The sequence below is a fragment of the Microcebus murinus genome, chromosome 1, assembly GCF_040939455.1.
Source record: "Microcebus murinus isolate Inina chromosome 1, M.murinus_Inina_mat1.0, whole genome shotgun sequence".
Taxonomy (NCBI): Eukaryota; Metazoa; Chordata; class Mammalia; order Primates; family Cheirogaleidae; genus Microcebus; species Microcebus murinus.
In genome coordinates this window covers 44,162,286-44,189,739 of record NC_134104.1, presented here as the reverse complement: position 1 = coordinate 44,189,739, position 27,454 = coordinate 44,162,286, and the positions used below count along the sequence as shown (strand labels likewise).

At 40.8% G+C, this 27,454-nt stretch overlaps 2 protein-coding genes across 7 annotated transcripts in view; one reads left to right on the top strand and one right to left on the bottom strand.

Moving 5' to 3' along the window:
- The window catches only part of ST3GAL6 (ST3 beta-galactoside alpha-2,3-sialyltransferase 6), a 61,488-nt gene extending 49,089 nt beyond the window's left edge, over positions 1 to 12,399 (bottom strand). For 2 of the 6 annotated variants that reach the window (XM_012743088.3, XM_012743084.3), the window contains exon 1: positions 12,261 to 12,399. The gene's annotated coding sequence lies outside the window, so the exon portion shown is untranslated. Of the gene's footprint in view, positions 1 to 9,919; positions 10,939 to 11,792; positions 11,927 to 12,260 lie in introns of those variants that run through there. The other 4 variants (XM_012743090.3, XM_012743089.3, XM_012743087.3 and 1 more) reach the window with 3 other exon arrangements.
- Positions 10,787 to 27,415, top strand: LOC105859360 (uncharacterized). The gene is made up of 4 exons (XM_020284278.2): positions 10,787 to 10,859; positions 11,100 to 11,113; positions 11,286 to 12,361; positions 27,298 to 27,415. The coding sequence occupies exons 1-4, from the start codon at positions 10,787 to 10,789 to the stop codon at positions 27,398 to 27,400; spliced, it is 1,266 nt and encodes a 421-aa protein (XP_020139867.1). The 3' UTR covers positions 27,401 to 27,415.
- Positions 27,416 to 27,454: the final 39 nt, after the last annotated feature.

Below are 27,454 nucleotides of genomic sequence, written 5' to 3'. Positions count from 1 at the left end.
TAGAACTTCAACATATCTTTTTTGGGGGGGGGAGGGGCACACCACAAATGGACCTATGACCCCCTCTTTGAGGTGCCCAGTGCTCAGCCTTTACCAGAGGAACCCTGATGCTCAAGAGCCATCCAGAATACCTAGGTGCCAATTAATATTAAAGAAAAACAGAAATAAATTAACCTGCAGTGGCAAAAGTCAGAATAGTGGTTACATTTGAGGAGAGAAATAGTGACTGGGTGGGGGAACGTGGTACCCCTACTGGAGGGCCGCTAATGTCTTATTTCATCATCTAGAGGTGGCTTTTACCTGGGTGTGTTCACTGAGAGGAAATTTACTGAGCTACACATGTCATTTGTGCACTCCTCTCTGTGTCTGATGTATTTCCATAAAACTTTACATTAAAAAACATTAGAGAAGACAGAGCTGTCAAAGAACTGGGGGTCCTGGCAGCCCAGGTAGAACCTCAGAGAGGGGCATTCTCTGGGAGAAGTGACACAGCCAAGAGCTGGCAGCTCAGCCTGGCTGGTTCAGACACTTGAGCTGTCAGTTCACTTGTGAGGTGCAACTCTTAGGAGGCTGGTGTATAGCTGGAAATGCCAAAGTAATTTATCTATAAAAAGAGAAATATAAGTACCAAGGAGTCTGTATATTCGAACCAGTAGATTGGCAACTTTTATAGGCAAATCCACAAGTGATAATTAAAAAGCTGTTTGGTAAGCACAGACCCATAACCGAGGTACATTCTCCCCCGCACAGTGCTGGAAATATGCTGAGCATTCTGCTCAGCCCTCTGTTTCCCTAGGCTCCTTGCGGACCTCTCCTCCACATTCCACTTTCAGGCTAATTACAGTTCAAGTAAGTTCCAGTGTTTTTTCTTTCACATTTAATTCTTCTCTGGGAATTTAAGCTCTAGCGGTTAGGGTGTTTTGGTTCTTAATGCTTAATTTCCAAGGAAGAGAAAACACAGCCAAAAGACAGAGTTAAAAGCTACTGGGCAACACTCAGACTTAGCAGAAAACATATTTTTGAAGTAAAAACATACATGATTTTTTAGAATTAAATATTAACATCAGATATTACATCAGCTGCGAATAACATATTGATATATCCAATCAAGGGAATGGAGGGGAAAGGAAGCCAAAACTTAAGTGCAGTATCAACAAAGAAATACAAATAGAATATCAATTAAAATTTACATATAAATTATGAAAAACATAACTGTGGAAAATGAAGCTGTGAGCAGAAGCACCTGGCTTCTACATGTTATTGTGTGAAATGTATTAATACAAGGGAGGTACTGAAAGTTTCCAGGCCATGGAATATACAGTGGTTCTCTTCCCTGTTCTCACTGTAAGTTTCTGTCCTGGCAAAGCACATCTCTACTACTGAATTTCATACAGAAGTCATGAAAGACACTTCATACTTCTACCCTCTAAATGCCCAAGTTATTAAAAATGAGAGCTCTAATTATCAATTGCATATGACCTTAATTAACATTTTCATCATTTTCTTGTGAAAACAATAATTGGAAGAGATGTATTACGTGCCATGTGTAAACTCCAAGTCCAACTTTAGAAGCAACAGGCTGAACTTACCTGTTTAAATTGTCTACACAGCTCTACCTCCCCACGTGCACAGGCTTATAGGACGACATAAATATATAAGCCTCTAAATCGCATCCAGCTGCCTCCTATGGCCGCTCCTGCCTCAGTGCCTGAAATGCTTAACTTTCAAGGTTGTGCTCTAACAATACCAAACTTTGTGCAGTTCTCAATCCCTACTTGACAGTCTCATCCCTCCGGGCCTTTGATCATGCTGCTCCCGATGCCCGGAATGCTCTCGCTCTCCTTCCCCCACCAACCTACTCCCCTCTATAAATTGGAATCATCTGTCGGGATTCTGCTCTTTAAGGGATACTTCCCTTTCCACCTCTAGCCTGCATTGGGGTAAGGATAGAAAAGACTCTGAGAAAGAAAGCATATCTAAAGTTGTTTCAAGAATAGGGATAACTACAACTATCCTATTTTTTAAACCATAAAAAAAAACCCATCCTGGCCGGGCGCACTGGCTCACGCCTGTAATCCTAGCACTCCGGGAGGCTGAAGCAGGAGGATTGCTTGAGGTCATGAGTTCGAAACCAGCCCGAGCAAGAGCGAGACCCCATCTCTACTATAAATATAAAGAAACTAATTGGCCAACTAATACATATAGAAAAATGAGCCGGGCATGGTGGCACATGCCTGTAGTCCCAGCTACTCAGGAGGCTGAGGCAGGAGGATTGCTTGAGCCCAGGAGTTTGAGGTTGCTGTGAGCTAGACTGATGCCATGGCACTCACTCTAGCCTGGGCAACAAAGCCAGACACTGTCTCAAAACAAACAAACAAACAAACAAAAAACCAAAAAACCTTAAACTACATGATGTTAAGTTATTAAACAAACATTTAGAGAGAGCAGCTTTTGGTCCTTAACCCTAGTTTATTCTGAAAAATCCATAGCTCTATCAACCAACAGTTTTTCCTTCCCAGATTCCACTAAAACTATGTGTGCACGTACACACACACACACACACACACACACACAAACACACACACATCCCTCTGCTCTGTGCCCATGGATTCCTTCATAATAGCACAGTGCCTGGCACATGAGAGATACCTAAATATTTGTTGCTGTTCACTGAAGAATGATTAAAGAAATACAGCACAGATAGATTAATATAGTCCAAACTGAAGTCAGGTGCTAAGAGGAAACAGACTTGAGAAAAAATTAGAGTTATATAAGACCAATTAGAAAGGCTTTGTAGGGAAAGTTAATTTTTAACTATTTGAGGAAGGATGAAATTGTCATAATAGTTACATTAACGGAGTTATAATAGTAATCATGGTGGATAATGTTGTTTAAATGTTTGCTACTTAGCAGAAACTATGTTGAACTGTTCATATGTGTTTTTTTTGTTTGTTTGTTTTTTGTTTTTGAGAAAGAGTCTCACTTTGTTGCCTGGGCTAGAGTGCCATGGCGTCAGCCTAGCTCACAGCAACCTCAAACTCCTAGGCTCAGGCGATCCTTCTGCCTCAGCCTCCTGAGTAGCTGGGACCACAGGCATGAGCCACCATGCCCGGCTAATTTTTTCTATATATTTTTAGTTGTCCAATTAATTTCTTTCTATTTTTTGTAGAGATGGGGTCTTGCTCTTGCTCAGGCTGGTTTCGAACTCCTGACCTTGAGCAATCCTCCTGCCTCGGCTTCCCAGAGTGCTAGGATTACAGGCGTGAGCCACCACGCCTGGCCTGTGTTTTCTTTTTAATTATCATAATAACTGTGATGCGGATATTATTTCAAATTTAAAGATAAGGAAAGTGAGGCTCAGAGACATTAGACAACATCATGAGTCATGAAGTTGAGTGATAAGCCATAAAGTTGGAAATAGAACACAGGTTATAGTCTGGCTTAGATGGGAGAGTGGAGGGGAAGGAAAAAGGTACTGAGTGTCAAGGAACAGCCCAAACTAAAGCACCGGGAGGCCTGCGTGGCTACAGGGTCAAATGGAAGAGTAAAAAGAAAGTTAGCAACATGCAATGGCAGAAAACTTCAAAGACCAGTAGGAGAAATTCTCTGGATATTTGAGCAGAAAAAAAAAATTCTGTAATAAAAACCATGCTGGAGGAATGTTATTATGAAAGGTATACATTCAGGAATATTGTTGGTCGTACGTAGACAGTTTAGGTATAAGAACTTGTTTAAGATTCTGATTATTTTATTTTATGATTGAAAAAGAAGACCCCTACCTACTAAAGTTGTAAAAACAGTTTTTTGCAATAGGTGGGCCAGCTTTGTTCTCCAAAAAATTCAGTGCATGGAAAACATTTATAAGTATTTCATGATCAGAAGGCATACACATATCTCCTAATATCCTGTTTATCAAAAATCTGTTTATTATTTATTTGTCACATAGCTGGGATAAAACAAGAAAAATTAGCTAAATCACTTTGACATTTACCTGAAATATTGGTTACAAATATCACAAGTATTTTGACAGCAGTGTTCTTTTTTTTTTTTTTGAGACAGAGTCTCACTTTGTTGCCTAGGCTAGAGTGAGTGCCATGGCGTCAGCTTAGCTCACAGCAACCTCAAACTCCTGGCTCAAGCAATCCTTCTGCCTCAGCCTCCCAAGTAGCTGAGACTACAGGCATACGCCACCATGCCCGGCTAATTTTTTCTATATATCTATATATATTAGTTGGCCAATTAATTTCTTTCTATTTATAGTAGAGACGGGGTCTCGCTCTTGCTCAGGCTGGTTTCGAACTCCTGACCTCGAGCAATCCGCCCGCCTCGGCCTCCCAGAGAGCTAGGATTACAGGCGTGAGCCACCGCGCCCGGCCGACAGCAGTGTTCTTTATCTCATAAGGTCATTTATAAAAGAACGCTCCTTTAACTATCAAGCTTTATCAATTAAATAAAATTATAAATTAAATACATTGCTGTTGCTGAAAAGCAGTTGAAAATCCATTCATGTCTTACTTGAATGCCTAGATTATCATCCCACTGCCCTAGTCTAAATGTTACTGGATAACTCATTTTCCAATTTTTAAATATAGTGAGTTATCCATAAAAAGGAGTAAGGAAATTAAAAAAATATAATCTATGATTTTTTTATTCTTTGGCTCCGTGCTGACCATGAGCAATGTACACATTCCCAATCTCTGCTTTTTCCACCCTGCTAGAAATACTTAAAAATTATAATTTCATTTTTAAATAAGAGTTTTTTTCCCTAAAGCAAAAACCTTTGGTAGTTCAAGTCATATAAAAACACCTAGATATTTAAAATACTATGAATCTCTGAAAACAGAAACTAAACAGTATTTTAAATGAGCAAATAAACTTCTAGTGTATGTGAATATGTAAGTACTCTTACATATTAAAGAATTGCACAAGATTTTAATAGAAGCATTTGAGACTTCTGTCTATGGAGCTGGCCTAAATTTTAGCAACAGAATATTTCCCAAGATGAAAACTCCACCAAAAAGTCAGAAGCAGTGGGCTGATATGTGTGAAGACTAAATTCTGATGAGACAGAAGGGGACTCTATAGAATCAGCTCTAAGTCAAGAAGGCTGTGCTTATACAGTATAGTGTTCTCATGGGATAGGAGAAAACAAATATAAAAGACAGAGCCTTTACTTAGAATTTTTAAAATGTGTATACAGAATACCTCTATCAACCAAGAGGCTGCCCTCTGAAGACATCACTCTTTGTGAGAATCTCTGTCACCCTGAGTCTCAGCTAGAGCCTACGGCTGGACCCCCTCTCTTGGGCCTGTCTCTCCCTTCTCTGCTATGGGCTTCTCCTGACTCCTCCCAACTCTGGCAATCTTGATAAGAAGAGTATTTTTATTCCCCACAGCATTTGTTTGTGTCTTAAACTAGGTTAAGTGATAGCTAATAGAAATCTAGGAAATATAATAAGCAGTTGGAACTTAAGCAGTAAAATCTTGGCCTACTAAAGTGCTTAAAAATAAATGCATGAAATCGTGAACATAAAAGATGTACTATTATTATTATAAGAGGAAGATGATTTTGTTATTCACATTCTTGCCCCATTTATTTTCTCAGTAATGTAACCAATAACCTGACTAGCCCAGCCTAAATTATCACAAATTAGGAATGATGAAACTTTACTAAAAGTTTACTGCACATGAAAACAAATTTGAGAATATCCATCTGGTGACATTTACATGCCAACCTCTTCTTTGACAGCATACGTATACTACAATATTTTCAGGAAGAAAAACACTTTTCAGAACCAAAAGTGTTTTCATTAATATATATAAATCCATAGGGATGAATTCATTTTTCACCTATTTTCTCCAATGGGTGAAGTATGAATCAAAGATGTTACAACTGAGCTAATATACAGACAGTCCCCGACTTAGAATAGTTCAACTTACAATTACTATTGTTTTTCACTTTCAGTACAGTATTCAATAAATTACAGGAGATATTCAACATTTTATTATAAAATAGGCTTTGTGTTAGATGATTTTGCCCAACTGTAGGCTCATGTAAGTATTCAGGGCATGTTTATGGTAGGCTAAGCTATGCCAGCATGTTTGGTGGGCTAGATAGATTAAATGCATTTTAGACTTAATGATATTTTCATTTTATGATGGGTTTTCAAGATGTAATCTGATGGGAGGAGCATCTGTATTAACCCTGTAAGTCAATCAATGGAGTCTGATTAAGTCATGTGACAAATGTTTGCTGAATCTCTAATATGCTGGGCATTCTGCCGGGTGCGGAAGACATTGAGGTGAACTAGACAAGGCACTACCACTGCCCTCTCAAACAGAAATATGTTCCAAATTTTTTTGCAACTACATTAATCAGGAAAAAAAAGTTGAACATTAGTTGTTAGGTATATTAGTTAAGTATGTAAATTAACAAATGAGTGGGTCATCTGGCTAAAGAATTTCAGAAACAAGTTTCTCTACAAAAATTGTGCCAAGCTTCCCCAGAGAGTAATATACTGGTCATGATGAGACATCCTGAAATCAAAGGATAGTTGATAAAATGCTGGGACCTTCTGTTTATTTCTAATAAACCAGCATTACTAATTTAACAGAAATTATAAATTTAAGATAATTTTAATGCTACTAAAACTGCCAATATCATATACAAAGAACAATAGAAATAAAATGCTCAGGTGTAGTATATTTCTATGACAAATACCATAAGAGTCCTGTACATTTCCACTGAAACTATACTATGAACAGAGCATGAACCTCCCATGACAGATTGCATAGGAAGCAGCCCAGGAGAAAAGGAGCAGGAATTCAGGAAAAGGCAAGGCCTTTGATTATTCAGAACACTGCCTCTTGCAACAATGATTGTCTTGCAGAAGATACCAGTTATGATTTGACTAGATAATTAACTTAATTTTTAGTATCTAGTTTCAGATGTCAACAGCCAACCCAGAGACTTCTTAGAGACACTGGATGTTCAGTCTGGAGAGCAGTTGAGAAATCAGGGCTAGTGATGGAGCGTTTCATGCATGAAGGTGAAACTACGTGAGTATGTGAGTATATTTCAGAGGATAAGAATACAGTACAGGGTTCCCTGCCTGTGTGTGTGTGGATATGCCTATGCCCTGGCTTGGGGAAAGGAGGGGAAACCAGTGATGGACAATTAACAGGGAGAAGAAAAACCAACTGAAAGTGCAAGTGGAAGTGGAAGAGTATGTGAGTGTGTGAAACAGAGAGAGAGCTGAAAACCCATCCCCACTGGGTGAAGACTTGGTCCCTAATCAAATCTTCACGGGCATCGCATTCTAATTAGAATACAATTCAAACTTCTTTCCAAGGTTTGAAGGTTTCACAACATCTGCCTTCCATCTACCTTGTTGACTATATCTCCTCCCACTCTCCCCCTTTCACACTCTTCTTCAACTACAAGTTGTCCCGACCACTGTCTTCTCAAGCTGATTTTCTGTTTCTCAAACACCTCAGATTCACTCATGCCTCAGGGCCCCCGCAGTTGCCATTGCCTCTGCCTGGAATGCTGCTCCTTCTGCTCTTCACTTGACTAGCTGCTTCTGTCATTCACAGCTCAGTCAAATATCACCTCGGAAGAGAAGCTCTCTGACTGCTCTAAGGTAGCTTCCTCTATCCCGTCTCTATCACACTCCCATGTCGTATTATCTTTGTGACACCCATTCTATCTGAAATATGCTTTGTCATTTATTTGTATCTCCTTTATTGACTGTTGCCCACAGCAACGTAAGCTCTGTAAGAACAGGGGCTGTTGTCTCGTACAACACTGTACTCCCGCCTCCCGAGAAGAACTCATGTTACATGGTGGATGCTCAGTAAATACTGGCTGACCACGAAGACAATCACCAGTATCCACTGCAAAACCACTCTCTGCTCTCTTGTTGCTCCCAGCTCCCAGCACAGTGACTATGCCCCATAGCCATACCAATCCCAGGGCCGTTTCCACAACTGTGGGGTGACCCCACCACATTTGGAGGGCTCTCCAGTCTCCTCACCTTATTCTCTTTTTATTTTTAAATTAATTTTCAATTTCTTTCTTTCTTTTTAATTTTCCCAACAACACTCCTTTTCTGATACTCACCTTATTCTCATCATCACCTAAAGATCTTTCTATTTCCAACTGGATAAAAACTAAATAAATGTTTAAAGACTCCTTTTAAAGCCCAGCATTAGATGCTACTGAAAAAAAGGATGCCATGTGCATACTTCATCTTATACCAAGCATATAAGAAAGGGAAAGAGAATGGAGGACAACAGAACTTTTTCACTCAGCTTTTCAGAGCTTATGGTGAAGCAAATCTCCTAAGAGCGGGGTGCTTTCCTTCCCCTCTTTCCCAGTGGTCCAGGAAGAGAAAAGCCCCTGATCAGATGCAGAAGGTTATGGCAGTAAAAGGTAAGCTGGCCATTTCCCCTTGATTACCAAAAGCTTTCCAAGAAAAAGTAATATGGACATGGGGAAGAAAGTACAATCCTAATGTTCCTTATTCTGTGTCACCCTCATAACCTCACTGCCAGAATCTCAACCCTTCTTAGACCAACCTCGCAGCAGTCAAGTTCCTTACCAAGTCTGAAACATCACAGCTGATTCAGTGCTGAAGTGTCACCATGGAGAAAGAATTCGTGCTACCCCACAGGGTGAGGGAACTGTGTTTCTAATACCTTGATATGGAACCATAAATATAGTTTCCTCAAACATTGTAATGCATACATTTTATTCCATGCATCAAGCTCACTCCAAAGCAAATACAATTTTTAAGCCTAAGGGTTAACTGGAAATTGTCATGTGTGCTACTATCCATTGTGGATGGAATAGATAGGAGAAAGAGGTTCATTACAACTGTGAGGATAGGAATCTTACCCTAGGAAGACTTTTTCCAGGCAAAATATAGCTGGTCCTTGAAGGGTGAGCAAGAGCTTCAGTGAAAATATATTCAGAAAGAAAAGAACTTTTGGAATATGACCTATTAGAAATAGCATTACCTCTTGGATTTGGCCAGACATAGTACACCTAAATGGCACATCAAAGATGTAAACTGCCAAGTATTGTGGCTCACACCTGTAATCCCAGCACTTTGGGAGGCTGAGGCAGGAGAATTGCTTGAGGCCCTGGGCATCATAGCAAGACTCCATCTCTACAAAAAAAAATTTTTAAATAGCAGGGTGTGTTGACATGCACTGTAGTCCCAGCTATTCAGGAGGCTGAGGCAGAAGGATCACTTGAGCCCAGGGAGTTCAAGGTTATAGTGAGCAATGATTGTACTACTGCATTCCAGCCTAGGCAACATAGTGAGGATCCAATCTCTAAAAAATAAAAAACAATTAAAAATTAAAGAATAGATATACAGAAGATAGAAGATACCTGAAGTCTGAAGGTGTCAAAAGGAAAGTGTGGCAAAATGTGCAGACCACCTGTTCAAGAAGCCCAGCCTGAGGGGTAACTGAAAATGTATATTCACACCAAGGTATATATAAATTGAATGTGTGCAAAGCAAAGGACAAAGAAATTACAAGTAATGGAAGAATTTGTGAAGAATGTATACTAATGAGGCTTCCTCAGATAGTGTAAGGCAGAGGTAGTATTAGACCTTAACGTAAGCCATTATCACTAAACCTTTGGCAGTCTTAATTTTTTAGCTATAAAATGGGGCTATAGATTCCTGTCTCATAGGGCTGTTGAGAAGATTAAATATAATGGCATAAAAACACATCACGGATCTGAGTGGGTGAGTGCCACAAATAGGCTCCATGCTTCCTTCACCTCCTCAATAAGCATCACCTAGAATGCATGTTAAACAGATCTCTGGTCCCACCCCTGGATGGAATCATAATTTCCATGGCAGCCATCTGGCAATCTGCATAGTTAGCAGATGATGCTTACCAGGGAAATACAGAAAACATGGCATTATTCTCTCCTCCTCCCATAAGGTTCCACGTGATATAGAACACAAATGTCTCCAACAGAAGAAAATGGCTGTGAAATTCGATCCTCTGCCACTGACTTCTGGAATGAGAAAACCTGAGAATTATAATTTCACAAAAGTCAAACTGATGTTTTTTAATGGTATGTCTCTTAATAGCATTCTTCTGTCATTTTCTATTCTTTCTTAGCCTCAAACATTTTTATTTATTTGGGGCATAAGAACAAATTGGATATCTCCAACAAATCTACTGCAATCTAGTAAAAATTGCAGTCCCATTTTATTGCATCATTAGAACAAGATATAGTACAATGAGACTGTGACATTCAGGGACTATATGGTAAAAATGCTATTAAAGAAAGTTGTAAGGGGCAAGGAATAACCATCTCCCCCTCACACTCGTTACCATTAAAACAGTCTGGGAAGCCAGACCAGGGTAACACTTTCTAGAGAAGTTCTTTTCTAACAAAACAATATTGCCATTATCTAGAGTGCCTCTGAAGCAGTTAGCCTTATTCAAAGACAAAAAAACTAAGTCAAAGACAACAAACTAAGTAACAATCTAAAGGTGTCTCTTTTGCAGATCTTGGTATGAAAAGCAGTCCTTAATGAGACGAAAAGGAAGCAACACAAACCAACTTACAATGTCAAATCAGCATGCTTAACCCGCAGCCTGACCAAATCTCCCCAATTATTTAACATCTCCATGTAAATAAAAAGGCAGTTGCATGGTCTGCAGCTAGGTGAGGAAGATTCAAGACCGGAAAGTCAAATATTCAGGCTAGCATATAAAAAGAAAGGTACAGGGCTGGAAGGTCACCGTGGACATGGGCATTGGGACCACAGAAGAGGAGAAGCTTCCAGCCAGTCTGCAGTTTCTTAATGATCTACCTAATCACAGTACTCAGGCGGTCCTCTCAAAGCAAACGTGATCTGGGTGGCTTCCGATACGCTACCATTCACCATTCACTGGTTTTCAACCCCACCCCCACCCACTGTGTTCAAGGGCTACCTTTGAACAGCAACCTCCGCTCCCCCGCCTGTTCCACTTCCCCCGGCCTCCACCGAAGATCCTAAATGAGGATTCTTTGGGTTTCTTTTTGGTTTCTGGAAATCACTTTTTACGGATTTTCTTTTAAGCCAAAAAACAGCAGGTAAGAAAGGGGCTTGAGATCGCTGGGCGCTCCTGAGCTAGCGGCCGCAAAATGACAAGTTTCTTTTCCCTTATCCTGAAAATTAACGGGAGCCCAAACACTGCGATTTTCTCGCCGCCTTCCCCCACCCCCCACCCCCGCCCCCAAGGTGCCTCGGTGTTTGTTTTGTTAGGTCTGGTTCTGTGGTGCGAAGAAAGGTTCCTCGAAAAAACTTCCTAAGGCAAAAGACAAGAACCTTCCAGACCCCTCGCCCCTCCTCGTGTACAGACCCTTTTACAAGACAATAGTGAGCCGGGAGCTGGTCTCCCCTCTGGGCTTCCCAGAGCACAGCCTCGCCAGCGACTACAGAAAAGGGATCCCAGAGCAGGTCCTCGGGGCGCCCGCGGCAGCTCCAGGACCCCCGGGCACTCTCCCTGCCGCCGCCTCGGCGCACCCCAACTGGCTCGCAGGTCCCCGCGCCCGGGCTCCATTACGCCGCCGCCCGACGCAGTCCTTGGTGCTGGCAGGGTGTGTGGAGGGGCATCCGGCGCACCGAGTCTCCACCCCACCGCTTAGCCGCAGAGGGTCTGGGCAGCACAGACTCCAGGCCTCCCGGAGCCTGGTCCGGAACGCGGTCTCTGCGCACCCCCAACCTCCCTCACCCGGGCTACGCAAACCCGCAGCGAAGCCGGAGAGTTACCCGCCGAGGCCCAGGGGCGACGACCGCAAAGGCGTGCCGGGCTCCGCGGCCGGGGGCCCGCTGCTCGCCGCCGCCCGCGCCGCTCGCTCCAGCTGGCTGCTGCCTCTCCGGCGGCGCCTGCCGCATCGGGCCGCCGAAGCCCACGACTGGCAGAAACCGGAGGAAGGTGGCGCGGGGCAGGCGGGATTCCTGCCCCCCGGACCTTGGCGGGGGAGCGGAGGAGGGCGCAGCGCCACCCGGAGTCCGGGCACCCGCCAGCCGCGCGCTGACCGCTGCGCCCGGGTCCGGATCCCTGGCGACCGCGCTGAGCGCCTCGCGAGCCGCGGGAAGCTCCTCCTGCTCGGCGACTGGCGCCAGATGCGCGGTGGCCACGGCGCCCCCAAACTCGGAGGAAGGTGCTGTGAGGAAGGATGCAGCGGAACTCGCCGTCCCCCAGGGCGGCGGGGCGGGAGCTCAGCGGATCCCTACCTTTCGGGCAGGGCGGACGCGCGCCCTAGCCGGGCGTCCGGGACAGGAAAATCACCGCGAAGGGAGGGCCCGGGAAAGGCGGCGGGTGGCTTCAGGACAAGGTAGGAGGATCAGTTTCCACAGCCAAGAAGACACTCCCATCGCGCCCTGGGTTGTTTGGAAAGCTGCAGGAGCGAAAGAGAGGGGCGGCGGGGTACCCCCCTGCCCCGCCGGAGTGGCGGGCGGCAGAAGTAAACACGGAGGCGTGTAGCACGGAGGACTGCCTGTGACATGAGGTGCAGCAGGCGGGTTGGTCCCTACCAGAAGGGGAGGAGAGTTCAGAGAGCTCCACAATTCCCAGGCTCTGCCCTTTAAGGGCAAATGTGTTAGTACTTTTTATCTTTTGAAGAAGGTATTACTTTAGGAATAAGAACGAAGGTGGGAAGTGCCCTTCCCCTCGCCCCCATTTTTTTTTAATTGTTAGAGTAGCTCTCTGTAGGGAAAAGCCTACATTAATAATATCCTCATACTTGGATAACACTGAATACTTTTTAAAATTCAGTGTTTGTCAAATAATTCATTGTCTGGCAACATTCGATTCATAGCTCCGGCCTTTGGGCAACCGAGCAGCATAATCATGTGAGATCAAATGACTCCAGAGGGAAGGCCCGTGGATGCACTTGGGTATAAGGCAAAGCTGGCAATGTGTCACACATTGGAACAAAGTCCTTCGTCTGTGATGGACTTTCTGGTATTTGTCTTAATTATAGCAACAGTCTTAGGAGCTAGCTCTTGTTTTCCCAATTTACTAATAAAAAACTGAAAAGGTTGAGATAATTCACATCCTTTGCCTTTTCTACAAATTGTCTTTGACATAATGCACACAGATTTTGTAATTTTAAACGTGACTTTTGGGACATCGGGATAGTGAAAAGGGTTTGGAGAAGTTGTCTGCCTGTCTAATTTGTGTTGAGGTTTATGTTGGTCTTTGGTCTCTCCTGAGTTCTTCATTGTCCTTCTCTTGTTCATGACCTTAAAGATTAAACCTGTATTTCACCTCTTCCCTTCTGGCCTAGTTAGACATTTTGAATCTGCTAAGTATGTGCTGAAGGGAGAGCCCATCCGCTGTTCTTAGGTGACAGTTCTGCTTCGTATTCGGTAGTGGCCAGTTGTGGCAACTGTTTGCCCTGAGTTCAAATGCTGCCTCTTCCGCTGGCCTGCTGTGTGACCTTGGGGAAGTGACTTCGCCTTAGTGGCTAGCTCTGTTTGCTTAGTTTGTTTTACAGCTATTGATGGTGCAACCTCTTTGAAATAAAGTGATATTGTTTCATGGGATGTGACTCTGCACACCGGTGACAGAAACCAGGTTCCCCCCATTACCATGGGGTGCTGCTGTTCAGCACTTGCAGGCTTTGGTCTACAGTAAGGCCAAAGAAAGTACTATTTCTTTCTTATCTACAGGGTAGGGCCTGCCTTCCAAATTCTTGTGTCCTGTCCCAAATACAACTTTTCCTGGCATGACTGGTGATAAGAATGTTTACTCTGTGTAGGGGAGACCTACTCATGAGGGTGTGCTTCTCAGCAAGACAATCATATCAGATAGCAGGTGAAACTCAGCACTGGCGATACCTATGAAGTGACAAAAGGGCACTTTCTTACAATATTCCCTTATAAGTTAATAATAAAAAGAAGTTTGTTTTTTAGAAAAACATTTCTCAAGGCTTCAGTTGTTCAGTTTTTTGTTTTTTTTTTTGAGACAGAGTCTTGCTTTGTTGCCTAGGCTAGAGTGAGTGCCGTGGCGTAAGCCTAGCTCACAGCAACCTCAAACTCCTGGGCTCAAGCGATCCTTCTGTCTCAGCCTCCCAAGTAGCTGGGACTACAGGCATGTGCCACCATGCCCGGCTAATTTTTTCTATATATATTAGTTGGCCAATTAGTTTCTTTCTATTTATAGTAGAGACGGGGTCTCGCTCTTGCTCAGGCTGGTTTCGAACTCCTGACCTTGAGCAATCCGCCCGCCTCGGCCTCCCAGAGAGCTAGGATTACAGGCGTGAGCCACCGCGCCCGGCCCAGTTGTTCAGTTTTAAACACTATCTGGCTCAAGACTGAACTTGACCAAGCTAATCCTTTTTACATACTATCCTTCTTCCAACTCAAGGTAAAGATTCTGCCATGCCAGTCTTCTTTCTGGTTGTGTTAGGGGTTTATCTCCTGTAAGCAATTGTGTAAAGAGCACGTGCTTCTCAAAATAAATGTCACAGTGCCTATGCAGTCTAAATCCTGACTTAGAGCTATGACTGCCCACAGTATGGGAAAACTGTTATATTAGCCAAAAGCAGTTTAGTTCTTTAAGTAGAGCCATACTTCTCCAAAATTTCTGCTTCAGAGCATGGTCTCAGCTATATTTTTTGCATATGTAAATATCCATTGTGAATATGTACCAACCATTGTGCTTGTACAAGTAAAGGAAGTCAGGTCTAAGGAGGAACCCTTTTTGCAACGTAATAGATGATGATGTCCCTGTATTCTACCAGTCCTGTCAAGGGCTCAGAGGTCTTAGTAGCTCAGTCTCAGGAACTGTTTTTACTCTCCTTCCACAGACTAGAGCGTGAGGGAAGTTGAGACTGGGGATAAGCTCATCCCAAGCCCCCGAACATCTCAAACAGAAGAACCTCTGTACAGTGGAAACAATAATTAAGACAACTGACAGAAAACAATGGTGACATTTTTTTAAAAAAAGGATGAATATCCAGAATATATAAAAGATTGCTAACGATCAGTAAGAAAAGCAATCCATTTTAAAAATAGAACACAGGCCATAAACAAGCAATTCACAGAAGAAATACAAATAGTTCACAAGCATGTAGAAAGGTGTCCTTTTATAATGACACTAAGAAAAAGTAAACAATAATGAGAAATGATTGGCCCAAACTAAAAAGATTAATGAGATCCAGTTTTGTCAAAAGGTGTCAGATAACTATTTATGGAAGTGTAAAATTGTACTTCCTTTTTAGAGGGCAATTTGGTGATTACTATCAAATTTACAGGGTTGTTTAGGATTTGAATTTCAAAACCCTAATTAAAGTTTCTTAACTTTCCTCCTCAGAAGACTTTTTGGCCTCAAGTCAACAAGCCACCTACCAGAGAGGAAGGGAGGAAAAATGACATAAGATCACTTAGCTGGCTCCTAGCTACTCTGGTCAAACAGGGAGGAATGTCTCTAGTTGTTGAGCAACTTCCTACACACTCAGAGATGGTAGAGGCTCTTCCTGGAATTGTGTGGGGGCAGTCTACAAAATGTTTGCATCTTGGAGCTTGCTCAGAGCTCTTATTCAGTTATGGGAAAGGTTAGAAGCCTGGACTGTTGTCCCAGTTGATGCCCCCCCATCCCTCCAAGAGGAGGAGGATAGAGTTATAGTATTACACCCTTCCCATATGTCTGTGCAGCCTTGCTCTTCATTTCTGCTTCAGTCCTAGACTGCTCATTCTGTCAGAGTATTACAGGTAATTCTTTAGGTATTTGCTTAATCCGTTAATTATGCTTAACATTCTCAGCTTACACCTTTGACTCATCTTAGGTGGCTTACAGAGCTGGACTTATGCTATTTCACTTCATATGGGTGTTTATAAAAACCTTTCTGAATGTTTGATTTTCACAAGAAATCACAATTTTCACAAGAAAATTGAAATAATTTTCAAAACATTTCAGACTTTAGAAATTTTGACATGCAGTTTCTTAAAGACATATCAAATTGAGTTTTACTTTTTGGGGAAGTCAGGGCATCCATTGTTTTTCCAAGAAGTCATGGCAAAAACTGATGTTGTAAAGGTGTGTGTGCACCATTATCATCAGAACCTTCATAGTGACGATTTTGGGGTATTCATTATTCTTAGCTTCAGAATTAAAAGAATTCATCTCCCAAACTTTCAGGGAATTCTCATATCATCATAAGGATATTTATAAGAGGGTGGCTTTTCAAGCTAAGACACTGCTGGGATACAAAGTTGGTGCTGGAGGCCTATGCACACCTGAGAACCTCTCTCTCCCAGCTCTCTGTCATTATACCTGAAGAGAACCAGAGTGGCACCAAGAAGATAGGGGAAAATAGAAGGGCAAAGTGGGAGTTACTGCATATATCCAAGAGTGAGCTCACATTTATTATATTCATGCCAAATGCAGGGTGATTTTCTGTAGATCAATTGGTTTGGTTTGGTTTGAGACAAGGTCTCATTCTGTCTCTGGGGCTAGAGTGCAGTAGCACCATCATAGCTCACTGCAACCTCCAACTCCTGGGCTCAAGCGATCCTCCTGTCTGTCTCAATCTCCCAGAGTAGCTGTTACTGCAGGCATGTGCTACCATGCCCAACTAGTTTTTTTTTTTCTTTCTTTCTTTCTTTCTTTCTTTTTTTTTTTTTTTTTTTTGGTAGTGACAGAGTCTCACCTTGTTGCTCAGGCTGGTCTCTGGTCTGAAACTCCTGGCCTCAAGCAATCCTCCATCCTCAGTCCCCCAAAGTGTTGGGATGATAGGCATGAGCCACTGCACCCAGACAGATTATATTATTTATTACAAACACCAATTCTGTGGGCTATCATTATCCTCATTTTCCAGAAGAGAAATTGAAGACTTAGAGAAGTTACATAATTTGTCAAAGGGTTTAGAGCTAATATGTATCAAAACTTGGATTTGAACCCAGATTAACCACTGAAACCTTCTTTTCATACCCATGACATAGTACCTTTCTATTCAAGATATGAATAATATGAGAAAAATTACATAATGACTATTATTCTAGAGTGGGACATTTCAGGAAAACATTTACAACAATAGTAAACTGAATGGGAATCCTGTGAAGCTTTAATTCGCCTTTTGTGAATGGATATCAAGCTGTCAACTGAAATGGAATTGCACTCATTTCCAGTTCCCACTGTTCCAGATCTGGTTCCCCAAAACTAGAATGTTTTCCCTGGGGATATGTAGAATGTGGATTACTGAAACCTTTCTGCAGGACCCCTGGCATGGGTCTTCCTAGCCAAGTCAGCACTTTCACACCTGAACTTACTTTGGGGGATAGATCCCATTTTTAAGGTAATTATCATGGCTAGGGGCAGAAGCAGTAACTGTAATGGCATCAGGCTCATCACAGGGAAAATATGTTCAGCAGCTCCCTATGAGTATGCAAATCCAGTACTTCAATTCTTCATTTCTTCTCTTTACTGGAAACTCTTCATTATACTACAGAAGATTATAAATAAAAGAGAACCAGAGGCCAGGCGTGGTGGCTCAAGCCTGTAATCCTAGCACTCTGGGAGGCCAAGGTGGGAGGATCACTCAAGGTCAGGAGTATGAAACCAGCCTGAGCAAGAGTGAGACCCTGTCTCTACTAAAAATAGAAAGAAATTAATTGGTCAACTAAAAATATATAGAAAAATATTAGCTGCGCATGGTGGCGCATACCTGTAGTCCCAGCTACTCAGGAGGCTGAGGCAGGAGGATCACTTGAGCCCAGGAGTTTGAGGTTACTGTGAGCTAGGCTGATGCCACAGCACTCTAGCCCCAGGCAACAGAGTGAGACTCTGTCTCAAAAAAAAAAAAAAAAAAAAAGAGAACTAGTGTCAATAATAAAGAGCCATGGATACAGGGAACCACTTGTAATAGACAGAATGTATTTCCCTAAAATTCATAGGTTAAAATCTTAACCCTACCATGTGATGGTATTAGGAAATGGGACCTTTAGGAGACAATTAGGGTTACCATGAGGGTAGAGCCCTCATGAATAGGATTATTGGCCTTATAAAAGGGATCTCAGCCGTCTCTCTCACCCTCTTTCCTCCATGTGAGGATACAACAAGAAGTCAACAGTCTATAGCTCGGAAGAGGACTCTCACTAGAGCTCAGCCATGCTGGCACCCTGATCTCACATTTCTGGCCTCCAGAAGTGAGAAATAAATTTCTATTGTTTGTAAGTGACCTGGTCTATGGTACTTGGTTATAGCAGCCCAAACTGACTAAGAGACTACTTGTGAACCTTTGAAGTAGAAGTTTTAAACTAATAATCTGTATTTACTACAATTTTTTTTTATTTTACTATATCTTCTTTTAACGCTTTGCACTTGCTTGCTTTTATCTCAATTCCTTTATTCTACTTGGGATTTAATTTTTTTAATACCCCAGATTTTACAAAGCGCAGCAGTAGAATAAAAAAAACCTGGAGTTTCTTTTCATACAAACTTATTTATTTGGATTTTTTTATATTTCAAATTATTGATACATTCAAAGAGTAATTTTAATCTCTATAATTTTTGCTAACCGTGTTGAGTCACACTCGACATTCAAGTGCAAAGGGTTAAACCTTTTAGTTTGTTTCCTATACTCAAGATGCCATATTGATAGCAGTTTTCCCAAATGCTATACATTAATGGCAATGACTGTTAATTGTGATGAGAATGTTAACCACATGGTGATATACTGACCATCCAAATAGCTCTCTGCAATGCTTCAAAAGTGGTAACTACTGATAACTTCAACCACTATCATCATTTTATTATTGGGCAACTAAGCAGTAAATGACTCCAGAGAGAAGACTCATGGACATAGTTGGGTATAATTCAAAGGTGGCAGTGTGTCACACACTGGAACAAAGTTTGTCATCTTTTTATTATTATTACACCATAAAATGGAGGGAGTTCTGAATCCTGCCTAGGGGACTAAAAGGAAGCATGTATAATTTTGTTTTTGCTTGGAGAAAGAAATGGAAACAAACAGAATTTAACTGTATGCCTCTGTGCTTATCATATAATAAATTAATGCATTTTATCCAAATCAAATAAGTCTTAGACTTCGCATGCACAAAATTTTGTATGATTGATAAAAGTTTTTACTGGTGATACACTGCAAAGTTGAATAGTTTGAATCTTCCTGGATACATCAGAGCTAAGAGTCCTGCCACTGAGAATCTCTCAGACAGACAAAAATTGTAATTCATAAACTGGAAAACAATAAAACACCAATACTAAATATTTGGAAGTTGTCCCCAAATTTTGCTTAACCCTGGGATGATTCATAATTCATTTGCACATCACTTCAAAAAATGTTCATGTCCATTTCAGTTCAGTATCCCTCTCCCCAACACTTACATCTATATCTGAGATATCTCTGGGGTTCACTGACCAACCTTCATATAGGGAGTCTTCTATTTCTAGCTCTGAATATTTTCTTAAGTCTTAGTCTTGTACCTCCAACTGCTTGCTGAGCATTCAGTTAAACATGTATTTATCAGCACCCACTATATTCAAAGTACTTTACAGAAAGCAGAGTCAACAAATTCAAAGCCCATGGGACTTGAGTATGCATGGAATAGAATAAGAAAATAATTTAAAACTAGAAAAAAAAATTCAAAGCCAAACTCTTTAGTCTTCCAGCCCAAGCAGCATTTTAACTTATTCATTTTTATTAGTGATGATTCTTTATTCTCCCGTCTCCCCACTTGAGAAACCTCAGTCATCCTGATTTCTCCTTCTTTTTTCCCATGTTACTTGAACTTTCTTCCTTCGTGTTGTTAACACATCCAATGATTAAATACATCTTTAGTAAGTGCCAACTATTTGCCAGGCACTGTTGTAGATCCTAAGAGTACAGTTTGCTGGTGGGGAAACAAACAGAAATTCTTGACCTTTTGGAACTTATAGTCTAATAATTAAAGGTATTCAGAAAGAGTCTTCGAAGGTCATCTTGTTGATCCCTGCATCTCCATTTCACCTGGACTTCCCATGCCATGGTGTGCATCCTACGCGGGTCACCCCACCTGCAGTCCCATCACCTAGAGCTGTGCTCTCTTTGATAATATCCTCGGGACCCACAACTCACCCTTTTACTTCTGAGTCTTGGGCTACCCTCCCAACTGTCTCTCTGCTTAGGTTTCTTTTCCCTTTCTCTCTAGAACAACCTGCCTCTCCGATCCTACCTCATACACTTTCCATAAAGCAAAGCACAATAGTGGACTCTGCCTTCTCTAACTCAATCAGTGTAGGATTTTAAAACAAAAGCCGCACAGGTTGAATTGTATTCTAGATATCTGGCAACTTTTATTTTTTAATTATTTAACAAAAAAATCACTGAGCCAACAGAACAGCAAAGCTTGGTTATCTTCCTGGAATGGAGCAGGGATAAATATTTACAGCAGGGGCATATGGGAGAACATAAAGAGATCTAAGACAAATTCTTGCAGCCATCTAACAACACAAGGATGAGTATGGCAGCCCCAAGTACATGAAAGCCCTCAACAGATGAGAGGTCAGGTAAAGCAAGACAAAAACAAACAAAAAAACCACCCATTGAGCACCAAAGAGGGGCTTTGCATTCATTAACACATCTAACAGTAACAAACCTGGTAGCTATTAAGGTCACTAAATATGAAATGTCCAGTTTTGAACAAATCAAAGGTTTATTATATCTCAAGCAAGAAGCAGTACAATTAATCAAAGTATGTGCCTACGCTGTCAACACAGTTTTGCCATGTTAACGGTAGCTTGTTTATGCCAGCAGCGAAGAAGCCTGGAGAGCAAGTGGTAATGAAATCGCAAAAGGCATTTCCCACAGTTTGTTGAGAATTGAATATTTTTCCTCTTCCTTGCAAGAAATGGCCCGAAGCCTGGAAGAAGTGGTAGTAAGTTGATCTTGCAAGAGGATTGGCCTGTCTCTATTGACCAATCTCGGCTACTTAATCACAAGCATCCTCATCATTTAATCTAATTGCTTGCAGCAGACATCCACTGTAATCAGTTGACTAGGTTTCATGAAGCCATAGTGGATAATACCAGTGCTGGACCACCAAACAGACACCATTAGCTTCTTCTTCTTCTTCTTCTTTTTTTTTTTTTTTTGACAGAGTCTTACTCTGTTGCCTAGGCTAGAGTGCCATGGTGTCAGCCTAGCTCACAGGGACCTCAAACTCCTGGGCTCAAGTGATCCTCCTTTCTTAGCCTCCCAAATAGTTGGGACTACAGGCATGTGCCACCATGTCCAGATAAATTTTTCTATATATTTTTAGTTGGCCAATTAATTTCTTTCTATTTTTAGTAGAGATGGGGTCTCACTCTTGCTCAGGCTGATTTCAAACTCCTGACCTTGAGTGATCCTCCCGCCTCAGCCTCCCAGAGTGCTAGGATTACAGGCATGAGTTATACCATTAGCTTTTTTTAATGGATATTCAGTTTTAGACTGTGTTTTGTATTTCATCTTCATCCAACCATTGTGCCAAATGCTTGCTATTGTCAAAAAGAGTCCATTTTTCATCACATGTAACAATACAGCCTAGAAATTGTTTGCCTTTATGTCATGACAGCAAGGAAAGAGAAGCATCAAGACAATTTCTCCTCTGATGTTCATTTAATTCATGTGGTACCCATCTATCCAGCTTCTTTCCTTTGTCAGTTTGTTTTGAATGTCCAATATTGTTGAAACAGTAACATCAAATCATGCTGCTAATTAACTCGTAGGTTGAGATGGATTCGCTTCCACTACAGCTTTCAGCTCATCATTATCCACCTTTATCTTGAGTCACCCACATAGCTCATTTTCAAGACTAAAATCACCAGAATGGAACTTCTCAAATCATCGATGTACTGTGTATTTATTAGCCACATCCTTCCCAATACTTTGTTGGTATTTTGAGCTGTCTGCACTGCATTAGTTCCACAATGAAACTCATATTCGAAAATAACAGGAATGTTTGACATATCCATGGTTTCCAAAAAAATTGCTCTCAAAAAATTTTGAAAGATCATCACAAGCTAAACCCATACGTTTAGCTTGGGCTTGTATCTTCACAATAAAAATTTTTTTAAAAAGAAGAGTCAAAGTGAAATGTCAGTGATATCAACTGTCAAACTTAGTACAAGGAAATCAGACATTTCATACTTAATAATATCGAGTCAATATGAAGAGAGCAAAAATAGCCAAGGAAAGAACAAGATTGAAACCTGGGTTGGCTCAAAGCCTTGGCACATGAATTCATTTTATGAGTCAGAGGAAGAGGAATCTAATGCTTTTGTTAGGAAATCCTTCAGTTGACTCTAATATAATAAAAAAATTTTAACTGAACAGGATGGATATAATTTAATTCCTGTTTCAAATTTTGATGAAATTTTGATAAAAAGTTACCCATATATGTCACTAGTTGTTTAAAAAATTTCAGACTAAACTTCAAATTTTCCGTTACATTAATATTTATTTATTTTTTTTTTCTAGTAGGAATTGTGGTCTTCTTTCTGTCCTTAAAAATAAATGTCCATCTGGGAAGGGCCTATTGAGTGAAAAACGGAGTGTGATACATTGTCCTGTAGGCTTTACTAATTCTTCTCTTTGTAAATATTATTTCAGAAAGGATACAATACTTGCTTTTGGAATTGAGTTGCCTTTTCCAAATTGTATCCTGTTGGTAGGTGCTGTTCTGAGTTCTAAGAACAAAGGATTCCTAGGCGAGTAAAACTGAGTTCTAACTGTCCCCCACAGATCATACACAATACGTATTAGCATAGTAAAAGCTCAGATAAAAACAGCAATAAAGAGTGTGTTTAACTTTGCTTAAAGGTTAAGCAAATCTTAAGAAGCTTGTTTTTGTGGAGAAAGACTCTTTTATTCAGTATTCTATTATAATCTGCCCCTGTCTCTATCTCCCAAAGCCATTTAAGACCAAAAAAAAAAAATCCTACAGGTTTGGTTCTCTCCATACCCAGTTAAAGAACCAAGGACTCGATACTTTCATGAAATCAACCATAAATATAAAAGATTGGAGAAGAATATCACTCACTTCATTAGAAATATATTTGGAGGAAAATTGTGTGACAAACTTGCAGTGACAGGGTTAATATAAAATCATCACTGTATGGTTCTTGGAACCATACGTTTATCATCTTTTCCTAATATTTGATTATGTAAGTACTTAATATGAGTAGTCATTATTTTAGACTGTATGTTTTAGTTCAGATATGATAAAATAGATTGTGGTCTAATATCAGGTTAATGTCTGAACTGATTTTCTATGGTTTTGCCAGCTGGAATTTCTTCATTTCTACAGAAGTAGCTTATGCAATCTAAATTCTCTAACATCAAATATTTTTGCAGAGTCTTAGTGCAACAGAAATTCCTTTGGCATCAGTTCGTGTCTACTTACTTCCAGCAAAAGTTGATAGTGCCTCATAATGTGAACTGAATTTGGGAATGAAATTTGATGTGTACATCATGATTTTAGTCATTTTATTCATTTATGTGTTTAATGAGAACATATTATATGTTCTCACAGCACAGCACAGCACAGCACAGTGGCATTCTAGGCATTGGGCATATGGAGTTCCAGACATTGGAGTTCCTGCCTTGAGAGGTAACATAGGGGAAGTAGGCATTCATACTACAAATATTTACTGAGATTCTATATGTGTCATGCATTAGGCTGGGGTCAGAGAACACAGTGGTGAACAGACAGGTTCCCTGCCTTAATGATGCTGGCAGACTAGCAGACATTGTCTCAGTCCACCATAACAAAATATCATAAACTGCATGGCTTATAAATAACAAATATTTATTTCACACATTTCTGGAGGCTGAGAAGAAGTCCAAGATCAAGGTGCCAGCAGATTTAGTTTCTGGCGAGGACTTGTTTCCTGATAGTATCTTCTGTGCCTTCACATTGTAGCAGGGGCAAGGCAGCTCTCTAAGGCCTCTTCTTTAAGGGAACTAATCTCATTCATGAGAGCTCTGTCCTCCATGACCTAATCGCCTCCTAAAGGCCCCACCTCTTGATACTATTGCATTGGGGATTAGGTATCAATATATGGATTTGGGGCGGAACACAAACATTCAGACCACAGCAGACATGTAGACCAGTACTATCATCAGGTTATTGTAACTATTAGACATAAACAGAATGTGATAGAAACAAGAGGAAACAACTTTCTAGGAGTACCAGGAAAGATGGAATTGGTGATTTGCTTTATGCTAAAAATAATCTTTCCTGTTTTTTTTTTCTTAAGGCTTTTTCTTTACTAGTATTGTCTTATCTTTGTTTAAAATAAAGCATATATATACTCAGATTTTTACAGAAGAAAATTTCTACCCAAGGATTCTGAACCACTGAATTGTGAAGTGACCTTTCTAAAAGGGTGTTCAATGCTCTGACACTCCCACCCAGACTACCTAACATAGCTCCAAGCTCTAACACAAATTGTTGGGTCCTACCCTGGGGTTTCTGATTCTGCAGGATTAGGTGTAGCCTGATATTTTTTTACTTTTACCAGGCTCCAAGAAGTTGCTGATGCTTTTCCAGGGGCCACACTTTAAGAAGCTTGGTTTAGGGGATCAAATATACCAACTTACTAAGTTAAGACCATTATTAGAGGACTGTGAGATCATATCTGTGTTTCACAGGAGGAATAACAAGGCCAGGTTATTTTTAAAATGTACAAAATGCCAAGTTATAGTAGGTAGACAAAATTAACTACAATAATAAATATTTTATGTCATCAGTGTAATGATCTATTAAATTGAAGTCTGAAGCCTACTTCAGTCACTGATTATTAGGATTAAAAATACTTTGAAGTTGAGATACTTTATGATTTGACTTGAAATCACTTTTTTCTCTCACAGACAGGTGTTTCAGAAGTTTAGATTTAAAAAAGTTGAGACCACATCTGTAACAAATAGTATAATGTTAGACCTTATTATGAGAAGGCAGCCCCCAAAATGGGGGGAATTTGTTATTTCTTATGAATGGGCCTCGAGGCCACTGCCTTAACCTTGAGACACAAACTTCTTTCAAGGCAGCATCAATGAGAGCAAACAACAGGGACTAGGTTGGTGGTGACAATCCAGAAGTGTTTGGCAACATACGGGGACAGATGCCAACTAAGAGGCTTTGAAGAAGAAAAGCAAAGTAAACATGTAGAGAATTTATATTTTCAGATTAATCTACCTGAAGTCCGAAAATTCAATGTACTCCATATCAAGAGGACTACACTGATAGGCTGAGTTATTAATAGAACATAATAATGGAAAAAAGGTATCACAAACTTAGTGGTTTTAAACAACACAAATTTATTTTCTTAGAGTTCTCTGGGTCAAAAGTCTGAAATCAAGGTGTCAGCAAAGCCAAGGCTATGTTCTTCCTGGAGGCCCTACGGGGCACTTTGTTCCCTTGCCTTTTCTATCTTCTAGAGGCCACCTGCATTCCTTGGTCCCTGGCCCCTTCTTCCCCCTCCAGGGCAAGTAGTATAGCCTCTTCAAATCTCTTTCAATCCCTGCCTCCCTCATCTCATCTCAATTTCTGACTGTTCATCCTGCCTCCCTCCCTCTTATAAGGCCTTCGTGATTACATTGGGGCCACCCAGATAATCTCCTCATCTCAAGATGCTTACTCTAATAACATCTGCAAAATTATTTTTGCTGTGTAAGGTAACATATTCACAGGTTCTAGGGATTAGGATGTAGATATCTTGAGGGTGGGAGGCATTATTCTTTATTATTTCTTTTTCCTGAATTGCTCATTCCATTGATCTTTACATAGCTGGGTTCTCCTTATTATTTAGGCCTTAACTTAAAATTTCAAAAGTCAGAAAACACTTGGAATAGTGTTTTCAATACTGGTCATCACATTTTCAGGAGGAAATTGATTAGGGGTGTTATATAGAAGACAATGACTATGAATCATTCATTTATCCACTTAACATTTGTGAAGTGTTCACTATGTACCAAACACAGAGCAAGGAGAGCTCTGGGGATACAGAAAAGAACACAAAGAAGCTGCGGATTTGTAGTACTAATGAACCAGGACTAGAAGTCTTATGATCTGGTTTGGAATCCTGGCCCCACCGTTTAAATACTTTATGAACTAAGCAAATTACCCATCTCTTTGTGCCTCAATTTTGTCACTTATGAAGTTGAGATAAAATTAGTATCTGTTTCATAAGGTTCTCATGAAAATTAAACGAGACTCCTCATAATATTTTTGGAACACTGACTGGAATATAGAGCTCAATAAATGTGGGCACTGAGGAGTGAGAGCAGACTACAAACGGAACATGGAGTACTTAATGACCACGCGGAATTTGGAAAGGCTTTCCAGATCTAAGACTTCAAAGTTGAGTTTCATGCAATCAGTTAGGAGCTGAATAGAAATGAGAGATATGCATGGAGAAGACAGGGATGAATTTGGAAACCATGAGGCTGGGGGGACTGGAAGGAAAAGGCCTTGGAGTCATGTGAGAGCTGTATTTGAATACTGTGCCCGGACAATTGACACAGCAAGTGTCAAAAAGAAATTAGACTTATTTTATTTCTATCCAGAAAATACCCAAGTCCAAGTGAAAATGACAAAAGCAACTTTTACCTCAGTATTTGAAAGAACTTGTCAGTAATAAGGTTTTCTTAACTTTGTTTTTGAGGGCAATATAAACCCTTCTCTATGCACCACTGACTGTCAAAGCACATTGCTTTCTTTGTGGGGTGCCGGCCTTATATCTGTGTTCCCCTTAGCCTTTGTCAATAGAAGCTCAAGTGTTTTCATGAATTAGTGGACCATAAACTTCAAAGGAGGCTGGGCTTTTCTCCAGCCCCAGTAGTGTAATCAGGATTGGGTTCAACTAACCATGGTACCTTTGCCTTTGTTGTTGATTAGGTTAGGGAGGGGCATGTGACACAATTCTTGCCTTTGAGATAGGAGAGGACAGCCTTTGGAAAAGTTTTCTTTATCTCTTAAAAAGATAAATGAGGAAGGTGGGTGTCCTTTCTTCCCTTCCTCCAGCTGTGAGACATCCCTGGGTGAGACTGTGGTGCCTGAAGATATGACATCCATCTCGAAACACTCAAGGAGCTGAGGACAGAGCTGGCATCTGAGGATGGAAGGATGTCTTCTTAGATGGAAAGGATTCAGATCCTTGATGAGGTGGATGAGCTGCTAAATTATCCAAACCTGGAATCATAATAAAATATATCATTTAGTATATTAATAGATTGTATATTCAAATACATCCAATGTTAAAGTTAGCCATTTTTTTCCTTCCTTACAGCCTGAAAATTATCCTGCTTATGCAACTGGCAACATGGGACCCTGCCAATCCAAACTCTCCTCAGAAAATAACCATGGATTCTTTGAGAACTAATTATGAATGAAAATTGCTGACCTGATTTTTGGGTGAGAGATTCTATTAGACAAAATTTTGGGTT

Excerpts from the sequence above, each read along its gene's own strand:
- LOC105859360 (XM_020284278.2), top strand. The coding sequence starts at position 10,787 with ATGGGCATTGGGACCACAGAAGAGGAGAAGCTTCCAGCCAGTCTGCAG. Across the intron at positions 12,362-27,297 it reads GCGGGTGGCTTCAGGACAAG|CCTGAAAATTATCCTGCTTA; the intron begins GTAGGAGGATCA and ends CCTTCCTTACAG.